Here is a 20,303-nt window from a genome sequence, read left to right as displayed (position 1 = left end):
ATGGTAAACGTGGAGAAATCTAAGCCAGCACTCACTATGAGACAAATGCCAATAAGGATCGTTGCCTTTGTGGATATAGAACATCGAGGCAGAATCGACATGCTAGACCTATAATGAGTATGACTTCACTGGACTTCAGGGATTTTTAAGTCCCATACCACTGAAAGGAAGATAGTGCAGTAATGTTAGGCTTTGATAACTTAAGTTTACATGCAAAATTTTTAAGGGTGGCTATCATCCTCTCCTTCAGAGGGCAGGGTGTGAAAGAGTCCAGTCAGGAGTCAGGATCTGGGCAAAGAAGGTGTCCAAGCAGCGTGGCAGCCCACTTTGGTCATGAGACTGGCCACATACAGTAAAATTCATCAAAAAATAAATAATAAATATATTGAGGATACTGGGAGGCAGAGAAAGGCTGGCATAGATGTAGAAAGGGACCAGTTTACATAAACTGAGGGTTTTGCATTGTATTTGGAAGTGATGATGTGAAATAATGCTTATCAGAATATGTGGCTAGATATGGAAACTGACCTAGCTATAGACATATGTACATTCCCAGCTGGGATCAGTGATGCCTTAGTGGCAATGAGCACACTACTACCTAGATCTTGGCTCCTAAATCCCACTCTCTACTGCAATAACCCAACATTCCCTGGAGAAATGGCTGGGAAAGAAGAGAGAAAGAACAAATGAGTTGGGAGCATCTTGTACCAGAAGATAGGGAAGTGCTCAAAGAATGATGAAGACATCAAAAGAATACCAAAGCCAGATGGAAGTGCCCCCGCCCCCACTTTTCAAATGGAGGGAAGTTTGAGCATCAAAATTAGTAATGATAGCAATGGTTGAAATCTGTTAAACAAAATACAAGTCAGGAGTCTACACTGATGATATTTCATGGAAAAATAAAAGAAAGCTTTTGCTTTCAGGAATAAGCTCATAGAAAAATGTAGAAGAAATGATTGAATTAAAAAAAAAATCACTGGTGCTCTCATTGCCCTAATTAATTTCAGCAAGAAATATTAATGGGTGACAAACTGGTGGATGAGACTGGAAAGGGAAATAGGGTTTTTATAGAATCTCAAAGTATCTTCTCACAAAATGCTGATTAATTAAAGCGGGTGGTATGGAGGTGGGGGTAATTTTAGAGTGGAGAAATCTTAGTCAAGTGAGCAAAATAACTAGACCAACAACAGGACATGCCAAGGCCAGGTCAAACCCAACAAGGCACAGCAGGAGGAGCCCAGCATCACTTCCCTCACATTCTGGCCAAAAATGTACCACCGAGGACTACTCCTAAAGACACTAGGATAAAGCCAAATTGAGAGGAATCTCAGAAATAACTGGCCTGTAGTCTTAAAACTGTCAGGGTCACAGATGCCAAGAAACAATGGAGATGGCGGGAGACCACTGTGTACGGCCCATGTCCTGGTGGATCCTTTTGTTATCAAGGGCTTTTGGGGCCAACTGGTAAAACATGGATGGGGGCTTTGGGTGAAGGGGTGTTCTCTGCAGGATTCTTAAGGCTTGTCTGTAGTTTCCAAAATACTTTTGAAATGAAAAGGAAAGAATACCCTTCAAGGGAATTGGAAATTTCAGGTAAAATGTTTAACCATTGGCTGCAGGCTGTGAACTGGCCCAGGAGTCAGGAAGTCCCAGGGATTCATGGCATGTGGGCTCTTTGCTATGGAGCTTCCCTGCCCTGGACACTCAGAGACAGACCAGAGGGTATGCTAACAACACAGGCCTGGGGAAGGGGCAAGGCCACTATGGGGAAGGCAGGAAGCTTGCCTGGTTCATTCTTCCTTGGGGCACCAAAACCTCTGAACTGCTGGGTAAGAGCAGCCCAGGAGAGGCTGCCTAAGCACATCCCACCACCAAGGCCCAGCACAAAGGCCCCTTGAGGTGGTGGGACCCACATTGGAGACGCAGATCTTTCATTTCCAAGTCTCACAGACGGAAAAGTAAGGCAGCCACTCTCCCAGGGGTTCTGATGAACTGACTTGTGGGTCTGGGCGCCTCCCTGCCCACTACATGTGGCACAATTGGGAGGCACTGGGCACCCCGTGCAGATGCCCAGGAAGGGGAAGACCCTGAGGGAGGGTCTCACCTCCACCTGAGGTACCTCATGGTGCAGATGCCCACGAGGGTCCTCCACCTGAGGGCTAAGGAACAATCCAATCTCTGTTTATGAAAACTGGTGAGAAAATAAACTATTGATCTTAAAACCCAAGCCAGGCTGGGTGTGGTGGCTCACACCTGTAATCCCAGCACTTTGGGAAGCTGAGGCAGGCAGATCATGAGGTCAAGAGATTGAGACCAACCTGGCCAACATGGTGAAACTCTGTCTCTACTAAAAATACAAAACTTAGCTGGGTGTGGTGGTACGTGCCTGTAATCCCAGCTACTTGAGAGGATGAGGCAGGAGAATTGCTTGAATTCGGGAGATGGGAGGTTGCAGTGAGCTGAGTTTGTGCCACTGCACTCCAGCTTGGTGACAGAGCGAGACTCTGTCTCAAACAAACAAACAACCCAAGCCAAACCAACAATCAGAAAAGGCCAAGTTCACTTATAAACATGGATATGACAATCTTAACCCCAAACAAAACAAACATCGTGACCAAATTGCTTCTGTGTCAGGAGCTCTGGAATGGTGAAATAGAAGGGTAACATGAATCACCTTATCAACAGATAAAATCATAAAAACCATACAAGCAGCTCAATAGATGAAAAAAATACTCTGATGTAATTACATTTATTTATACTTTTGAAAAATTAAAAAAACCCAACTCCTAGCAAACCAGGATTAGAAAAGAATCATCTTAACCCAATACAGGCTGGATATTAAAAAAAAAAATAGCCTACATCAATGGTATAAATGTCATACCTAATGATAAAATCTAAAAATAATTATTTAAGGTGAGTAATAAAGATTGCCTTTTATCACCGTCCCAATTCAATATGATAGAAGAGGTCCTATACCTCCCAGTAAGATTATAAAATACTCAAAGAAGAAACACGCCGGGTGCAATGGCTCATGCCTATAATCCTAGCACTTTGGGAGGCCGAGGCAGGCAGATCACCTGAGGTCGGGAGTTCCAGACCAGCCTGAACAACATGGAGAAACCCCATTTAGCCACTCGTGGTGGTGCATGCCTGTAATCCCAGCTACTTGGGAGGATGAGGCAGGAGAATCACTTGAACTCGGGAGGCAGAGGTTGTAGTAAAAGTAAGCCAAGGTCAGGCCATTGCACTCCAGCCTGGGCAACAAGAGTGAAACTCCCTTTCAAAAAAAAAAAAACAGAAACAAAAAACGGAAGGAAAGGATATAAAAAATTCAAAGGAAGAAATAAAAACTGTCACTATTAACAGATGATATGAATTTTTTATAGGAAATTACAGTAAAACTAACTAACAAGATAATTCCCAAAGTTTCTGGTTATAACACCAATACACCAGGCTGAGCAGCCACGGAATTCCTAGGTTTGCAGGTTCAAATCCAGCTTCATGTCTTGGCTGTGTGACTTGGGCAGGTAACCCAATCCCTCATGTCTCATCTGTGACACAGGGTGATAATGGCAACCAGAGAGCCATTACGAGAATTAAATGTGTTAATAGTTGTAAAAGCACTTAGAATACAGAAGAGTTTATTAAAGAAACAAAAACATATAAAAATCAATTGTGTTCTTCTATGCCAACAACACAGGTAGAAAATATCATTTAAAATATGCACACGTGAGTTCATCCTCATGACAACGTTGCAGATAGTACTATTGGCCCCATTCTCCAGATGAGGAAATTCAGGCTCACAAAGAAGAAGCATGTCTACAGAGCTAGGAGATGGGGCGCTAAAAAAGAGGAACCAGGTCTGTCTGATCCAAAGCCCGTATTCTTCACATTACAGCTTTCGAGGTGCATTGATCGCCCGTTGTTTTCCTGGTACATGCTATCTCTTTTTACTTGTTTAAATCTATTTTTATCAGCTGCTTTCTTTCTGGCAAAGCACTGGGCTCTCTAGTCCTGCCTTCACCTGCTCACAGAAAGGCAGGAAAATAAGGGGCGATCAATGCACCTCGAAAGCTGTAATGTGAAGAATACGGGCTTTGGATCAGACAGACCTGGTTCCTCTTTTTTAGCAACACCATCAGATGTCCACAAGAGTGGCCAGGAAAATCCTAAGGAAGTCAAGCAATGCGTGTATGTGTGTGTGTGTGTGCGTGCGCGCGGGTGCACGCACGCATGCATTGGTTGGGGGGAAGGTGGCCTTACCAGACATTAAAACATAGTTAAAACCCTCTCTAAGTAAACAATATGGAATGAGTGCATGAATAACCAGACTAATAGAAGAGAATGAAAAGTTCAGAAACAGACCTAAGTGCATATGGGAATTCAATGTCAGAAATCAGGAAAAAAAATGGTCATATTAATAAATGACACTGAGGCAATTACATAGCTATTTGCGAAATGATGAAAATGGATTCATACCTCACTCCATATATAAGAACCAGTTTCAAATGGATGGAGTTCTAAATGTAAAAATGAAACCAGAAAATTGGTAGCAGAAAATTGGTTGGGTTCCTTTAGAACCTGAAAGTGGGGAAAACCTTTCTGCTTATGCTTCAAAAGCCAGAGGCATGCAAGAAAGGAGTCGTAAATTAGACAACCATTTTTTTTTTTTTGCATGGCAAAAAATATATACATGTTGCTGATGGGAATGCAACATGTTACCACCTGCAGAAGAGGGATATAGCAATGTCTGGGAAGTTTACATGTGCAATTGCCTTGCAATCCAGCCAACCCATGCCTGGAAATCTACTCCAAAGATACAGTGGCAAAAATACAAAATGACTATGTAAAAGGCTGAAAACAAGCTTGAGGCTGAATGAGGTCCCGTGGAGATGCCACTCCCTAATTCCTGGAACCTATGAGTATGCTGCCTTATGTGGCAAGAGAGGCTCTGCAGATATGATTAAGGGTAAGAGCCTAAAATCAGGGAGGTGATCCAGGTGAATACAAGGTAATCACAAGTCCTTAAAAGTGGAAGTGGGAGGCTGAAGAGTGGACCAGTGAGATGAGAAGGAAGGAGGAGGAAAAACCCAGAGTCTGAGAAGACTCAACCTGCCCTGGCTGCTCTGAAGATGAAGGAAGGGGATCCTGAGCCACAGACCATGGTGACCTCCAGGAGCTGAGAACTACCACGGCTGACAGCACAGTATGGGAACCTCAGTCCTACAACCACAAGGACTAGATTCTGCTGCAACCTGAATGAGCCTGGAAGCTGACTCATCTCCAGAGCTCCCAGAAGAAACACGGCCCTGCAGCCTCCCTGATTGTAGCCAGTGAGACGCATGTTGGACTTATGACATACAGAACTAGAAGACAACACATTCATGTTGTATCAGCCACTAAGTTTTTGGTCATTTGTTATAGCAGTGATATAAAACTGATACACATCCCAATGCCAGTCAGCAGAGGACTAGCTACAGAAACAAACCCCTGCTCATGCACATTGGGAGACCTGAGCAAACGTGAGAAGATAGGCCGAGTGCATGCCCAATGCCCAGGCATGTTCAGGGTGCCCTGTCACGGGAAGACAGCAAGGCGCAATACGTCACCTTCTATGGAAGAAAGAGGAAGTACACAAATACGTGGAGTTGCTTATGTTGCCAAAGAAAGGATAAACCAAAAGCCCAATAAATATGGGTATCTACAGGGCAGAAACTGGGTAAGGGGACAAATGAAGAGAAAGTTCTCTCTATATCTCTTTTTAAATGGTTTTGACTTTGAGATCATGTAAATGGGTTATATCCTCAAAAATTAATTTAAAATCCTCCAACAATTTTTTAAAATGTAAAATGAGTTAGGCATGGTGGCTCACGCCTGTAATCCCAGCACTCTGGGAGGCCAAGGTGGGTGGATTACTTGAGGTCAGGAATTTGAGACCGGCCTGACCAACATGGTGAAACCCCGTCTCTACTAAAAATACAAAAATTAGCCAGGCGTAGTGGTGGGGGCCTGTAATCCCAGCTACTCAGGAGGCTGAAGCAGGAGAATCACTTGAACTCAGGAGGCAGAGGTTGCAGTGAACTGGGATCACGCCACTGTACTCGCCTGTGTGACAAAAAGAGGTTCCATCTCAAAAATAAATAAATAAAATATGAAATGATTTTTAAAGAAAGCCAATGCTAAAAATTGAAGCGAAAGAACAAAACAAAGTCCTGAAATGAATGAACTTAAATCTGTATCAAAATAACCACGGAGAGAAAAGAATACTGTGGCCTCAGAACACGGTATTTCAACTGTACTTGTATACTCTAAGTATAAACTATATTATAAATGGAATATAAACTGTAAGTATAAACTGAATCTACTATATTTCCATGGTATAACATATTCTAAGGACAAATACTTAAATTTTATTCACTAGTCTCTGTTAGTCATACCACTGAGATTATAATTTTGAAACTCCTAATACAATAGCTTTTGTGTTTTAACACAAAGGTTTCATAAAGTAAAATACATAGGCAAATTCACAGACCACAGGTCTATGCAATTTTGAAACTCTTAATACAATAGTAGGATAAAGAAAATAATCATTTAGGAGTCCTAAAAAGCACAGTTTTAGTGTAAGGGAAAATATATTTAAAATATACATTTAAGGTCTGTAATCTTATATTTCAATTGGAAATGTCAGTATGAACTCATGATGCTTCAAAAGATTGTTCTCTCTGTCTGCTCGGAAGGTGTGGACGCAGCAATCAGTTGGGAGCCGTGAGCACCCACCTTGGTGCTCAGGTTATTGTCTTTAAATAGCATTTGACACTCATGAAACCAAGGCCATGTAGGCATGGCTCCATCTCAGCTTGAGGCAAGAAGTCATCAAAGAGCGCAGACTCATGGTAGAGCCCCAGGACACGAAAGACTCCCTAGGCCAAAGCCAGGCCAATTTTAGGTTCAAAAAGAATGATGACTACAGGTGGCCGAAACCTACTGAACATGTAAGAACCTATGCTTTCATAATGATACTCAGCAAAAGAGATCACAGGACAAAAAAAAGAAAGAAAGAAAAATCCATTTAACATTGTAAGTAATCAGGGGACCAATTCCTCATCCTTAAAATTGGTAATTAAGGGAAAAGAATTAAGCATTTATTCTGCCTTCCCGTATTTGAGGATCACTAAATAGTCTGAGGGATGAGGGGAGATGCTTCTTTTCAGAGTTCCAACAGCTAAATGAAGAAAGATTGATAGAAGTAGAAAACTATCATCTCGAATGTCCTAAGAACATAATTAATTCAGGCAAAGATCATGGATGGATAAGAACATTAGATAAAAAGCTGATGGAAATTCACAAGGTAGGGATCAGTCTGCTACACTCTGCCACCCAAGTTAGCATCCCTGAGTGGGGCAACTAGACCTATGTGCCTCCAATCTACTGCAGTAACTGGGAAGCAGTCTTAGGGAGGGAGGGAAAGAGGGAGGGAGGGAAGAAAGAAGGGAGGGAGGGAGGAAAGAAGGGAAGGAAGGAAAGAAGGGAAGGAGAGAGGAAGGAAAGATGAGATGGAGGGAGTGAGGGAGGAAGGAAAGACAAGAGGGAGGGAGGAAGGGAGGAAGGAAAGAAGGAAGGGAGGGGGGAAGGAAAGAAGGAAGGGAGGGGGGAAGAGAGGGAGGGAGGGAGGGAGGAGTGGAAATGGAATCTACCAGGACTTTGCAATGAACTTCCAGTTTACAGGGAAAATGGCATGTAGAGGAACAGGTCAAGTAACTCCACAAGGATGTTACCAGGTGCATCTCCAATGCAGATGTCCCATGGGATGACTGGCTGGGTTTTCTCAATGAGGTAACTGCACTGGGGAGAAAGGGTGGGGTATTCCTCTAGATTAAGAGATGTAACTTATAGTGACTGGAAGCAGATGAGTGGCTGGGGGGATGGGGAGGCTTGGTAGGGAGGGATACTGATGGATGCAAGGCCACCTTTCAGGGTGAGGAACATGTTCATTATCTCGACTGTGGTCACAGCTTCCCAGGTGTGTGTATATGTGTAGCTGAGTCAAAAGTTGTCAAACTGTCCACCTTAAATATATGCAGTTTACTGTACATCAATTACAACTCAGTAAAGCTGTTTACTTTTTTTTTTTTTTTTAACAAATTGAGAGACATGACAACAAAATAGAGTAAACCTTGTTTGAATCCTAATTTTATCAAAACCACAGTAAAGAGATGTTTTGGAGACTTTGCGGAAATATGAGTGTGAACTGATTATGAGATGATATTAAAATGTTCAAATTGCAAGGCACGGTGGCTCATGCCTGTACTCCCAGCACTCTGGATGGCTGAGGCTGACAGATTGCCTGAACTCAAGAGTTCGAGACCAGCCTGGGCAACATGGCAAAATCCTGTCTCTACTAAAAATATAAAAAGTTAGCTGACGTGGTGGCACATGCCTGTGGTCCCAGCTACTCAGGAGGCTGAGGGGGAGGACTGCTTGAGCCCAGGAGGCAGAGGTTGTAGTGAGCTGAGATCGTACCACTTCATTCCCGCCTAGGTGAGAGAGTAAGATCCTATCTCAACAAAATAGTAACAGTAATTTTTTCAGGTGTGACAATGGTAACATGAGAGAAGATATCCATATTTTCATGTAAAGTTTTCTTTAAAAAAAAATTTTTTTTTGAGATGAAGTCTCACTCTGTCTTCTAGGCTGGAGTACCGTGGCATGATCTTGGCTCAGTGCAACCTCTGCCTCCCAGTTCAAGCAATTCTCCTGCCTCGGCGTCCCAAGTAGCTGGGATTACAGGCACCCACCACCACACCCAGGTAAGTTTTGTATTTTTGGTAGAGACGGGGTTTCACATGTTGGCCAGGCTGGCCTCAAACTCCCAACCTCAAGTGATCTGCCTGCCTTGGCCTCCCAAAGTGCTGGATTACAGGTGTGAGCCACCATACCTGGCCAAAGTTTTCATTGAAGTAAGACATGCAGGCAAGCCTACAGACCACTGGTGTATACACAAAATAAGCACACGCATCTAACCCAGATGCACATGAAGAAACAGCACTCCTATTATTCTTGACGCCACTCCTCAGGTGGACCCCTCTCAGTCACTGCCATTCGCATGGTAAGTAACCACAAGGCTCCCAGGGGAACCCGTATTCCAAAGCAAAGATTACTTCTTCCTGTTTTGGAACATTCTATAAATGGAATCACACAGCATATGCTCCAAGTACGGGTCTGGTTTTTCTTTTGCTAAACATTATGCCTGTGAAATTCACCTATATTGGCATGTGAACAGGTATTTTAGACACACGTGTGAAGTGTATGGGGGCGAAGTGACATGTGGTCTGAAATATGCTTCCAAATACACCAATAAAAAATTGGAGATGGATGGATGTGGCGAAATCTTGAGGATCACCGACTTCTGCTGATGGATATAAGGGGCTTTACTATATTATTCTCCCTCCTTTTACATATATTTAAGATGTCTCACATTAAAAATGTAAACAAATAGGTTGTAGGACATAAAGCCAGGATGCTGTGGCTGAGGAACTGTGTGGAGAGTTTCCACATCACTCCATATCTTTCCCTCCTGGGCGAGTTTAAACAACACTCCTAGACTCTCCTGCAGTGACACCCAGCCATGCAACCAAGTTCTGGGCAACAGAACGTGGGCTAAAGGAGCATCATCCACTCCCAGGCCTGTCTGGATGCATAAATGAGCTCTCGTATATTGAGCCCTATGATGCTGGCATTTCTGTTCCTGTGGCCTGCCTAGCCTAGTATGACACCACATGCTAAAGCCCACAGAGAGTGCTGCCTCCTGGCCTCAGCTATGTGGCGCACCAAAGACCACAGCGCATGCTTCTGTGGGCGTAAAAGTATTGCCTGGCTACTTCTGCTGATGGATTTTTTTTTTTTTTTTTTTTTTTTTGGCAGAGTCTCTCTTTTGTTCCCAGGCGGGGGTGCAGTGGTGTAATCTTGGCTCACTGCAACCACCACCTCTACCTCCCGGGTTCAAGCAATTCTCCTACCTCAGCCTGCCATGTAGCTGGGATTACAGGCGTACACCACCATGCCTGACTAATTTTTGTATTTTTAGTAGAGATGGGTTTTCACCATGTTGGCCAGGCTGGCATTGAACTCCTGGCCTCAAGTGATCCACCTGCCTCAGCCTCCCAAAGTGCTGGGATTAAAGGTGTGAGCCACTGCACCCAGCCGATGGATTTTAATACTAGAATCGGTTTTCATGAGACATTGTGATTCTTATCCTATATTAAATCTTACGCATTTTAAAGTTTGCTTTCATTAATTTAGTCTTCATTTGCTGGGGTCTGATTTTCTTCATCTGATGTGAGGTAGGGCTCTACTGCTATTTTTCCTAAGTAAATAATTATTCCAGCCCCATCTGTGGGTCAGACCCATCCAGATGGCTTGCACCTTCAGGATCCTCCTTAGGTTTTCGGAAATGTTTGCTTAGTGGAACTTTTGAAGAGGTAGATAGGATTTGTTCCCTAATTTATAGCCAATTTCCAGGAGTGGATCATCTTGTGACATAGTACAAGTACAGTCATGAAAACCACTAAGATTTTACTACAGATAATAACTATTTTGAAACTTTACTACTCCTTATAATTTGGCCCTTTATCTTTTTCCTCCCGCTTTTATTGGAACATGGAATTGGTAGATTGCATGGCTTCGCCCATGCCAGTGTGATCCTATTTAGGCCAGGTGCTGTCCTGGACCCTATGTGCTCCTGTGCTTGCTAGCTCACCTGGAGTCAGACCGGAAGTCTTTTGGGGGGCCCACTCTCTCAGGTCCTGTGGAACTCTCCCCTGGTTCTCCCCAGACTCACTCCCTATCACGCCAGGGCTTGCTCTCCTCCCTGCAGCACCCGGCCTCCCTGCTGCCCCTCAAATATAACAGCTTTCCCACAGCTGGAGGTCTTTCTTTCCCAGACAGCACTTTTCTCCTCGACAGCAGAAACTCAGCCAGCTTTGTCTACTGCAAGAGCCCCCATGCCCAGAATAGTGCCTGCAGATAGAACAATCGTCTCTAAAAATATTGTTGAATGAATGCATAGCTAATGACACACAAGCTGTACCAAGCAATTAATCCTATTAGTATATTTAGTAGCTAATTGTGATATAGAATTTTTAAAAACTCAATCAACGATGCTATCCAATTTTGGGTACCTATTTTACATCACAACTTTCACTTTAACCCTTCTTATCCTTGTTGTATCACCTGGTAGGACCCCAGACTGACATCTTGTTTCTTGTCTTCCTACATTCTGCCCTGGTATTTGGGCTATCTTCAACGCCTGGTGCTCCCCCTCCAAGTATGCCCCTATCCTCCACACCCCACGACGTCATCTGCAGAGGCACCACTCACACACAGGCCCCAAGACTGCTCTTGGGAAATGCCAGCTCCCAGTTTTCGACACACGTACCTGGCCTTCGACAATCCACCTGGAGATGGATGTCTTCCCATCATAGCCCGGCCGGAACTGAAGGGTGGCAGAGCGAGGGCTGATGTTGGAAATGACCAGGTTGGATGGAGCACCGGGAAGGTCTGGAGAGGAACCAGGGCGGAAGAGGAGAGATTTACACTCCACCACAGCTTAGGAAAGGTATCCAATGCATCAGCTTCAGAAGTAAACAGTTTTGAAATGATACTATACCAAAAAGATTTGTTTTCAAAAGCATGAAAGTGAGAAACAGCACAGCTTCCCTAGGAACATGATCCAATGCATGGTTTTTACTTTAATAGGGTGACCCAGTGAGTTTAGCGACACGTGGCTAACGTGGCCTCGTAGATGAGAAACTTGGAAGGCACATGCCATGTCTTAGGCATCTCTGTACACTGTAGGTAATTAACAGATGCTCCCTGAGTGAGTAAGGGATGAATGAATGTAATTCTTCCTGGATCCTGAAACAATACAAAGAACAAATGGTCGTGCTTCCTTTCATAACCACTGCAGCCTCGTGGGGATGGAGGGAAGAGAGCACAAGCTCTCTGTGTAGGACTACAGCCAGGCAGCATGACACCTGGTCAGTATCAGGTCTTGAGCCTTAGGCTTCTTGGGTCTGGTTTCCAAGATGACCAAATTCCAGTGAAAGCGCAGAAATCTCCTCACTCTGCCTGTATTCAGTTGCTTGGGTAACTGGATAAGGTGGAAGGTAGGTTCTGAATGAGCCTGCCATTGAGGGTGCCTGTGGCTTAAGCCTACTCCTAGATGAGATACCCTTCAGTACACTCTCCCCAAAGAGCATCTCCCACTCAGAAGTGTAGCACTGCGAGTTCAAAGTGAGAGCTTTTATATCACTGTGCAATGCAAAATACTCTAGAGAAAGACAAAGGGATAAAATGGTGGAAAAAATGCAAGGCTAATGCAGCTTTCAGACTGTACTATCTCTGAGGAATGCTTTCCTCATTTGCTGTTGCTTGGGGTGTCTGAAACCAGGTCTTGCACAGGGACAATGAAACTATTTTGGTGATCAATTCATTATCAGCACAGGCAGGGTCTGTAGGATCTCAAGGGTCCTTTTCACATCTAGTTTTTAATGAATTTGAAATAGAAAAATGTTTAAATCACAGGACAAGTGGACTCTTTCCTATTTCTTATCTCTCTAGATTTTTAAATGGTTCTTCAATCATTAATGGCGATAAACTTCAAGAACAGTAAACAGAACACAGCGTCCCCAAAGCAGTCCTCGCCATCTGATTTGTTTCCAGCCACTACTCAGGATGAGTGGGCAAAGCTTAGGACCCCTCTCCAGCTACAAGCATTCAGCCTTGGCAATGAAGGAAGGGCAACTCCAGCGCCTCCTGCACATTGGTTATCAGGGGTTTGGTCAAAGCAGCCAGGCCTCAGTTTCCCCTCTAACACTCCACTATGTGGCTCCAGATGTAGTATGGATTGTAGTGTTCCTGGAAGCACAGCCTTCCGGAGGTCAGCTAACCCATTTTCCTGCCTTGGATGCACAATATCCAAGACATCCCAGGAACATCCTGGCAACATGCACACAGATGTGCTCAGTCAGGTGTGTACCCATTTTTAACCAATTAAACCACATGCCATTTTGTTGATATGATTTGGCTGTGTCCCCACTCAAATCTCACCTTCAATTGTAATGTGCACAATTCCCACATGTCATGGGAGGAACCGGTGGGAGGTAATGAAATCATAAGCGTGGGTCTCTTCTGTGCTGTTCTTGTGATAGTAAGCCTCATGAGATCTATTGGTTTTAAACATGGGAGTTTCCCTGCACGAGCTGTCTCTTCGCCTGATGCCATCATGTAATACATGACTTGCTCCTTCTTGCCTTCCACTATGATTGTGAGGCCTCCCGATATGGAATTGTAAGTCCATTAAACCTTTCTTTTGTAAATGGCCCAGTCTAGGGTATGTCTTTATCAGCAGCATGAAAATGGACGAATACAATCATTCCTACTGTTTTGAAAGTATTCATATTTTAGATATGCATTGGGAACTGGCTTTAAACATTTTCAACATGTGTTCTGGGTACTGGCTATTTGGTTAAAATAAATGAAAAAACTGAATTCTTCTATAAATCAAAGACTTCTGTCTTTACCATACTATATTTTATCATTATTTTGTAAATACATTTTAAAATAATACTGATTTTGTGGCTGGGAGTGGTGGCTCACTTCTGTAACCCCAGAGCTTTGGGAGGCCAAAGCAGGAAGAGGAGACAGAAGAGATGTAAGTGCGTGTTGGAATTTCAGCTCTGGAGAATGAGGCTGACATAGAGTCAACATCCATTTATCCTCCAGCATCTTGGCAGGAGGCCACTACTTTTCAATGCACTCAGTGGCTTCCACACAGAAGTGCCAATCAATGTTTAGTCTCAGGAATCTTCAAGGGAAAGGGGACAGCAGGAGGACTGCACATGATTTTACTGACCTGGGGGCACTCCAGAAGAAATGGTGGATGACGTCACCAGGCCAGCACCCACAGCAGTCACAGCGGCCACATCGATGGTGTAGGTGGTGAGAGATGAGAGGCCTTGGATCTTGTACTCATGTGTTGTGCTATTCAGGGTGTGTGTGAGACGAGAATCGTTCCTGCCATACACCTCCCAGGAGATCTGGTAGCCTGGAAAGGAACGGGACCAGACCAGCGTTGGTTTCCTGAAGGCCTGGGCTGACCTGGATGCCACAGCACCATCTTTGCAGGCTTGGAGCTATGGAGAACTCAGCTGAGTATGCTGAAGGCACTTCAGAGCCACTGTGCTACTGAAATGAAGCACAGATCAAGGCTCCTTCCTCTGTGTGTCCATCAAGATCTCATAAGCCTGCTTATGGGAGTGATGGTCCCACCACGGGGGACCATCCCTCCCTACCAGGGTGAGCTTCACAAGGACAGGGCCTACTGGATGCTCTGGTAACCTCAGCACCAGGTACATGGATTGAAAAATATGACAGCTGCCAGCCTGCTGTGCCCAATTCAACCTTCTCTTGTCAAATTATGAATGTATTTAACCAATAATTCCATTAAAAATTTTGTGCATGTGTATATACATATCTATTTATTTATTTTTGACTCTGTTGCCCAAGCTGAAGTGCAACAGTGCAATCATAGCTCACCACAGCCTCAACCTCCTGGGCTCAAGCCATCCTCCCACCTCAGCTTCCTGAGTAGCTGGGACCAAAGGCGTGTATCACCATGGCTGGCTAATTTTTTGTGGAGATGGGCCTTCCCCTGTTGCCCAGGCTGGTCTGGAACTCCTGGACTCAATGGATCCTCCTGCCTCGGCCTCCTTAAGTGTTGGGATTATAGCCACTGCACCCAGCTAATCATTTCATTTTTGGAAGCTGATATTTTCATTATACAGTATTTTAAGTCAATGGCTTGGTCTTGGGTTGCAACTAATTCATAGAAACACTCCTACTTTTTCCTTTACAAAATGACCGATAGACCACCCTTCCGTTTTGCAAAGTGCTTTGCCTGGAAAAGTTTCTTTTCACCTGAGTGTGTGAGTTTTACTTCTAGCTCTGTCTCTCCCCTTTTTAAATCTGTTTTCTAATAAATTTGATTTCTCCCTATACTCTCTTTAGTCCAGTGGAGCCTCATGTTCAAAATTTATTCAACCTGGGATTCCACTGTGACTTGGGGCTTGGATAAAAAAGACCCACCGGGCGTGGTGCATTACACCTGTAATGCCAGCACTTTGGGAGGCTGAAGAAGGTGGATCACCTTAGGTCAGGAGTTTGAGACTAGCCTGGCCAACAAGGTGAATCCCCTTCTCTACTAAAATATAAAAATTAGCCATGCATAGTGGCGGACGTCTGTAATCCCAGCTACTCTGGAGGCTGAGGCATGAAAATCACTTGAACCCAGGAGGTGGAGGTTGCAGTAAGCCAAGATCACACCACTGCACTCCAGCCTGAGCGACAGAGAAGACTTTGTCTCAAAAAAGAAAAAAGAAAAGAGAGAGAGAAAAGATCCAACTAGCTCCTGAATCAATCAACTCCTGTGGAGGGGATTTTATGTGATTAGGGAACACAAAAGTGTCTTTTAAAGAGGGAGACAGTGATAGAAAGAGCTCATGGGTCCACAGGCAAAAGCAAACAGCTGAAAATGCTTGCTCTTCCCTATTTTTAGTTAATAACCTCAGGGATATAGAAGTACTAGGATGCACCTGCAACTTCCTCCTCATTCTGATGAAAGCAATAAATAAAGCTAGGAGTTGCACTTGCAGGTAAACAAGGATTTAGTGGACAGCATCTGGAGACTTTACTATTTTGAAAAAAAAGTTAATGTTGTAACCAGCTTCCTGTGGTCATCTCACAGACCCCATACAGCCCTGCAGCTTCTGTGAGCGGGCAGCGGGGACTACCACACAGGCTGATGAGGGGGGAACTCCAAGGAACAAGGGCCACTGAGGGGCAGCCTGGACCCTGGGTGTCTCCAGAGCACTCGTAGCGCCTGTCGTCCCGTGAGCCATCACCGAGTGGTGCTCCCCATCTGCCTTCAGGTTCTCTGCCTGGGCCCAGGCGGGTCACTAAACCAGCCTCCACGGTAGCTTCATCCAAGGCGCCTGGCTGCTTCTCAAGCCTTGGTCTCCTTCTCCTCCTCACAGGGAGAGGGGAGAAGGTTATCCAGGCTGACCACTCACCATCGCCTTCTCCCCACTTCCTTCCTAACTTTATTAAAAAAAAAAAATATATATATATATATATATATATGTGTGTGTGTGTGTGTGTCCATATATATGTGTGTCCATATATATATGTATGTGTCCATATATATATATGTGTATGTATGTGTCTATATATATATATATAGAGAGAGAGAGAGATAAAGTTTTGCTCCGTTGCCCAGGCTGGAGTGCAGTGGGGCAATCATAGATCACTGCAGCCTCAAACCCCTCAACTCAAGTGATCCTCCCACCTCAGCCTCTCAAGCAGCTGGTACTATAGGCACCTGCCACCACGCCTGGCCAAGTTTTAAAATTTTTTGTAGAGATGGGGGTCTCACTATGTTCCCCAGGCTGGTCTCAAACTCCTAGCATCAAGAGATCCTCCCACGTGGAGTCCCAAAATGTTGAGATTATAGGCATCAGCCACTGCTCCTGCCCGGCCCAGCTGCAGCTTTAAATCTTAGCATTTCCCTCAGCTGCCCACCCTGACATTGAAGACTTCTAGTCTGCCCCATTCATTCCTGTAACCCTCACAACATACCTTTGAAATTAGAACAATTGTTATCCTATTTCACAAAGGAAGGAACCAAGCCAGAGAAAGCTTGGTGGACTTGCTGGAATTCCAGACAGTCCTCAGTGGATCAAGGAAAAAATACAGTGGTCCATTTCCGAGACAAAGCACCTTGAATCGCTTAGGTCAGCAAACTACAGAAGAAACAGGATGTACTAGGCACCTGCTTGGATCGCCAACGCCTGCTTGTCAGCCTCCCCCAAACTTAGTTGCCCCCACCTGAACCAAAGAAGTTTAGTCTAAGATGAAAGTTTACTATCTTGCCGAATAGCTCATTTTCTCTGTTCTTATCAGCCTGCCCAGCCACTTAGGTCATAAGGCAAATACTTGAAGAGCCCCTGAGTGGACTAGGATTGCAATGCATTGTGTGTGGCAACAAAATGCAGCAAGACAACCCTAAAAAAAACAAAAACCTAAAGCCCATACGCAACAACCAATAGGCAACGTCTGGGAAGATTGTGGCTCCACAGTACTCAGCCTATGAGGAAATGGCGGAAGGGCCTGAGCACAAGTGGATAAATTGCTTGCTGTGACCGTGCTGGGTGTGCCTGCCCATCAGACGCCCAATCTTGCAAGATTGTCATTAAAAGTCTCACTTTTGCTGTTCTCTGGGCCTCTAAGTCCATTCTTTGGGTTTGGACGGGTGAGTTTGCTTCTTTTTTTCTTTTGAGATGAAGTTTCGCTCTTTTTGCCCAGGCTGGAGTGCAACGGTGTGATCTTGGCTCACTGCAACCTCCGCCTCCCAGGTTCAAGCAATTCTCCTGCCTCAGCCTTCCAAGTAGCTGGGATTACAGGCATGTGCCACAACGTCTGGCTAATTTTGCTTTTTTAGTAGAGATGGGGTTTTTCCATGTTGGTCAGGCTGGTCTTGAACTCCCAACCTCAGGTGATCTGCCCGCCTTGGCCTCCCGAAGTGCTGGGATTACAGGTGTGAGCCACGGTGCCCGGCCTGAGTTTGTTTCTCACAGTGGATGAGACCCTGCCTCTTGAAGGGCCTTTTCCTCCAGCACCTCCTCCTGATGTGTGTGAGGGAATCGAAAGGCATCCGTAACCTTGGTGGGTCACACCTGATCAATCACTAAATAATTTGATCCTCAGGGTCTACTCTGAACCTATGGGAAGAGGAGCCTTTGCTCAATGTTACAACCTTGTCTGCCAGAAAATTTTCTTCATTTAAAAGCTGTTCTTCATCAGAATTTACTAAAACACAGCATCATGTTCATCACGTCAACCCAGAGCTAAAACCTGGCAATTCCAGCATTGTCAGGAAGGGCAGTGTTGCTAGGATTTATTAGGATCAACATTGATAACATGGTATGCTCAAATGGTTATGGATATAAACAAAAACCAAATGGACAGTTAGAGAGGCCAATCTGCAGAAAAACGCCAGGAGAGACGGCACAGGCTCAGGACACGCGATGCCTGTGAGCACAGATGGATGGAGTGGTGGGCATGAGGTGGGAAGGATATCCTCGAATTTACAAACAACAGCTTTTGGGGGATGTGTGTGGAGGGCTTGGGCAGCACTGGCCAGGGGATGCGTTCTCTGCTTCCAGCTCCCAGAGGAGAGAGGAAAGAGGCACTCGGAATCTGGAGCAGGGGTACCTCCTGCTTAGCGTCCTACCTGCTCCCAATGGCTGCTAACTGAGACTAATGGCCAGAGGAGCTTCAGAAATAATTTTCTGTTGATCTGAAGTAAATTCTCTACAAGAGAGCAGTGCATCCAATCACAAACTGTCTGTCTGCATCCTGGCCCTCATAAATCAGAGTTTACCGAGGGAGAGTAGAGGACGCTGAAATTTACAATGAGCGCGCAATGGGCAATTTACTCGGGTGGGTGCAGCTGCCCCCTGCTCCACACTTCCCTCTCATTCCAGGTCTCGAATTAAAATAAAGGCTGGGGGTTGTTCAGCACCAACCAGGGCTAATAAACCACCGTTTCCAACAGCGTCTCTAGCCTGTAAAGCAGCGCCGGGCCCAGGCCCAAGCCGTCAGCCATCCTGGGCTCCTGCAGCGCCTTTAATAGCAGGTGCAGCCTTTGCAGGAAGCCTTCAAGAGGATGGTGGTACTGCACCAACCCTTCCAGAAACTGGCTTTTGTTGGCCAGGTTTGCCCATGAAAGTGGTTTTTTTTTTTTTTTTTTTTTTAACTGTCCTTAATGAAACACTATGCATTTAGCACAGAGTAGAATTTCATGGTGCTGCCAGCACATTCCACTGGAAATCTGTGTCTACTTGGTGGGTGCCGGGGGGAGCTTCCCTGATTCGGGCATCACTGGGGGTGACAGGGTGACGCTGGATTGGTGAGGTGATAACATCTCATCTCACCTCCTCTAGGACCTTCTCTTCCAAAGAGCTGCAGGGGTCCACTGTAGCTTCTGGTGATACAAGGTGCACATTACCATGTGAGCAGGAATGGAGAACACACAGCCACGCAAAGGGAGAAGGGGACAATGTGGCCACTGAGAGGAAACTGCAGGGAGTCTGCCTGGTGCTCCCACTGGAACTTTGCTGCCTGCCACAGCACAGGCATCTCCTAACCCAGCCTCTGCCTACACCCAGCCCGGGAAAGCTCGAGCTTCAAAGTCAAGTTCTACCATAAACAACAGACTGCTGCTTGCAACTACAGGTATTTATTTAAATAAAATATGAAAATGAGTTCATGAAGCCCCATTAGCTGGTGAAACAGACGATCATAAATTGGAAGTATTGGCAGCCACTGCTTAACCGTGAAATGTTGGCTCAATGTGAATTATTATGCCCATGGATTTTTTTTCTTTCAGCTTTAGAACAGGAATGAGGTGTGTGCTGTGTTCACAAAGGGCAGGGCAGAGGCCAATGTGCGTATCTGTAAAAAGGGAATTCCTTCCGTGTGGAGATTGTCTACCAAGGAGTCTCTGCCAGATTTCCAGAACATGGCTGAGAGTGGACCTGAAAGGCGACTGGGCAGAGGCGAATTCTTTCTTTCCCACCCAGGTAGCCCTGTTTCTGGGGTCAGTGGTGAGCAGAGCTCTAATTCCAGCCTCTGAATTGGTCCCTGAAGGGTCTGAGCTGGAAAGTCTTTTTCTTCCAAATGGTAGCCTCCAGCTCAGCTTTTAAAAATCCCGCCTCCCACTAGTTTGTTTTTCCTTTCTTTGAATGCTTTAAAACAAGATTAAACTAAACAAGGTTCTTGCCATCTAGAGTCGCCTCCCCCAGCTCACTTCACCCTGCCTTTGCTTAATTCCTTGACTCCAGGCAACAGGAGGCCCTTTTAATTGTACATACTCAGCACCTGTGAGTATTTACTTAGACGACAGACCCAGGGTATCGTGTCCAATTCTGGTAGTAACTTTGCCCATTCCTGGAGTTTTCACACTGTTTAAAGTGGGCATTTCAAAAGACAACCTTCTGAAAGGCAGAGCCAGATTCATAAATTTACTTTTTTTTAAAGTTAAGGTGAGGCCGAGTGCAGTGGCTCATGTCTGTAATCACAGTGCTTTGGGAGGCCGAGGTGGATCACCTTAGGTCCCAAGTTCAAGACCAGTCTGACAAACATGGTGAAACGCTGTCTCTACTAAAAATGCAATAAATCAGCTGGGT

General features: G+C 45.0%; 1 protein-coding gene across 3 annotated transcripts in view; it reads right to left on the bottom strand.

Moving 5' to 3' along the window:
* The window catches only part of SDK1 (sidekick cell adhesion molecule 1), a 978,776-nt gene that overhangs the window by 167,966 nt on the left and 790,507 nt on the right, over positions 1-20,303 (bottom strand). For all 3 annotated transcript variants that reach the window (XM_032259651.1, XM_032259652.1, XM_032259653.1), the window contains 2 exons: positions 13,913-14,104; positions 11,435-11,556 (listed from right to left, as the gene is read on the bottom strand). In XM_032259651.1, coding sequence (XP_032115542.1) covers positions 11,435-11,556; positions 13,913-14,104 — 314 coding nt within the window. The remainder of the gene's footprint in view (positions 1-11,434; positions 11,557-13,912; positions 14,105-20,303) is intronic.

This window comes from Sapajus apella, unplaced genomic scaffold, assembly GCF_009761245.1.
Source record: "Sapajus apella isolate SASKATOON/1434 unplaced genomic scaffold, GSC_monkey_1.0 scaffold110, whole genome shotgun sequence".
Taxonomy (NCBI): Eukaryota; Metazoa; Chordata; class Mammalia; order Primates; family Cebidae; genus Sapajus; species Sapajus apella.
This window is presented reverse-complemented; position numbering and strand designations above follow the sequence as displayed.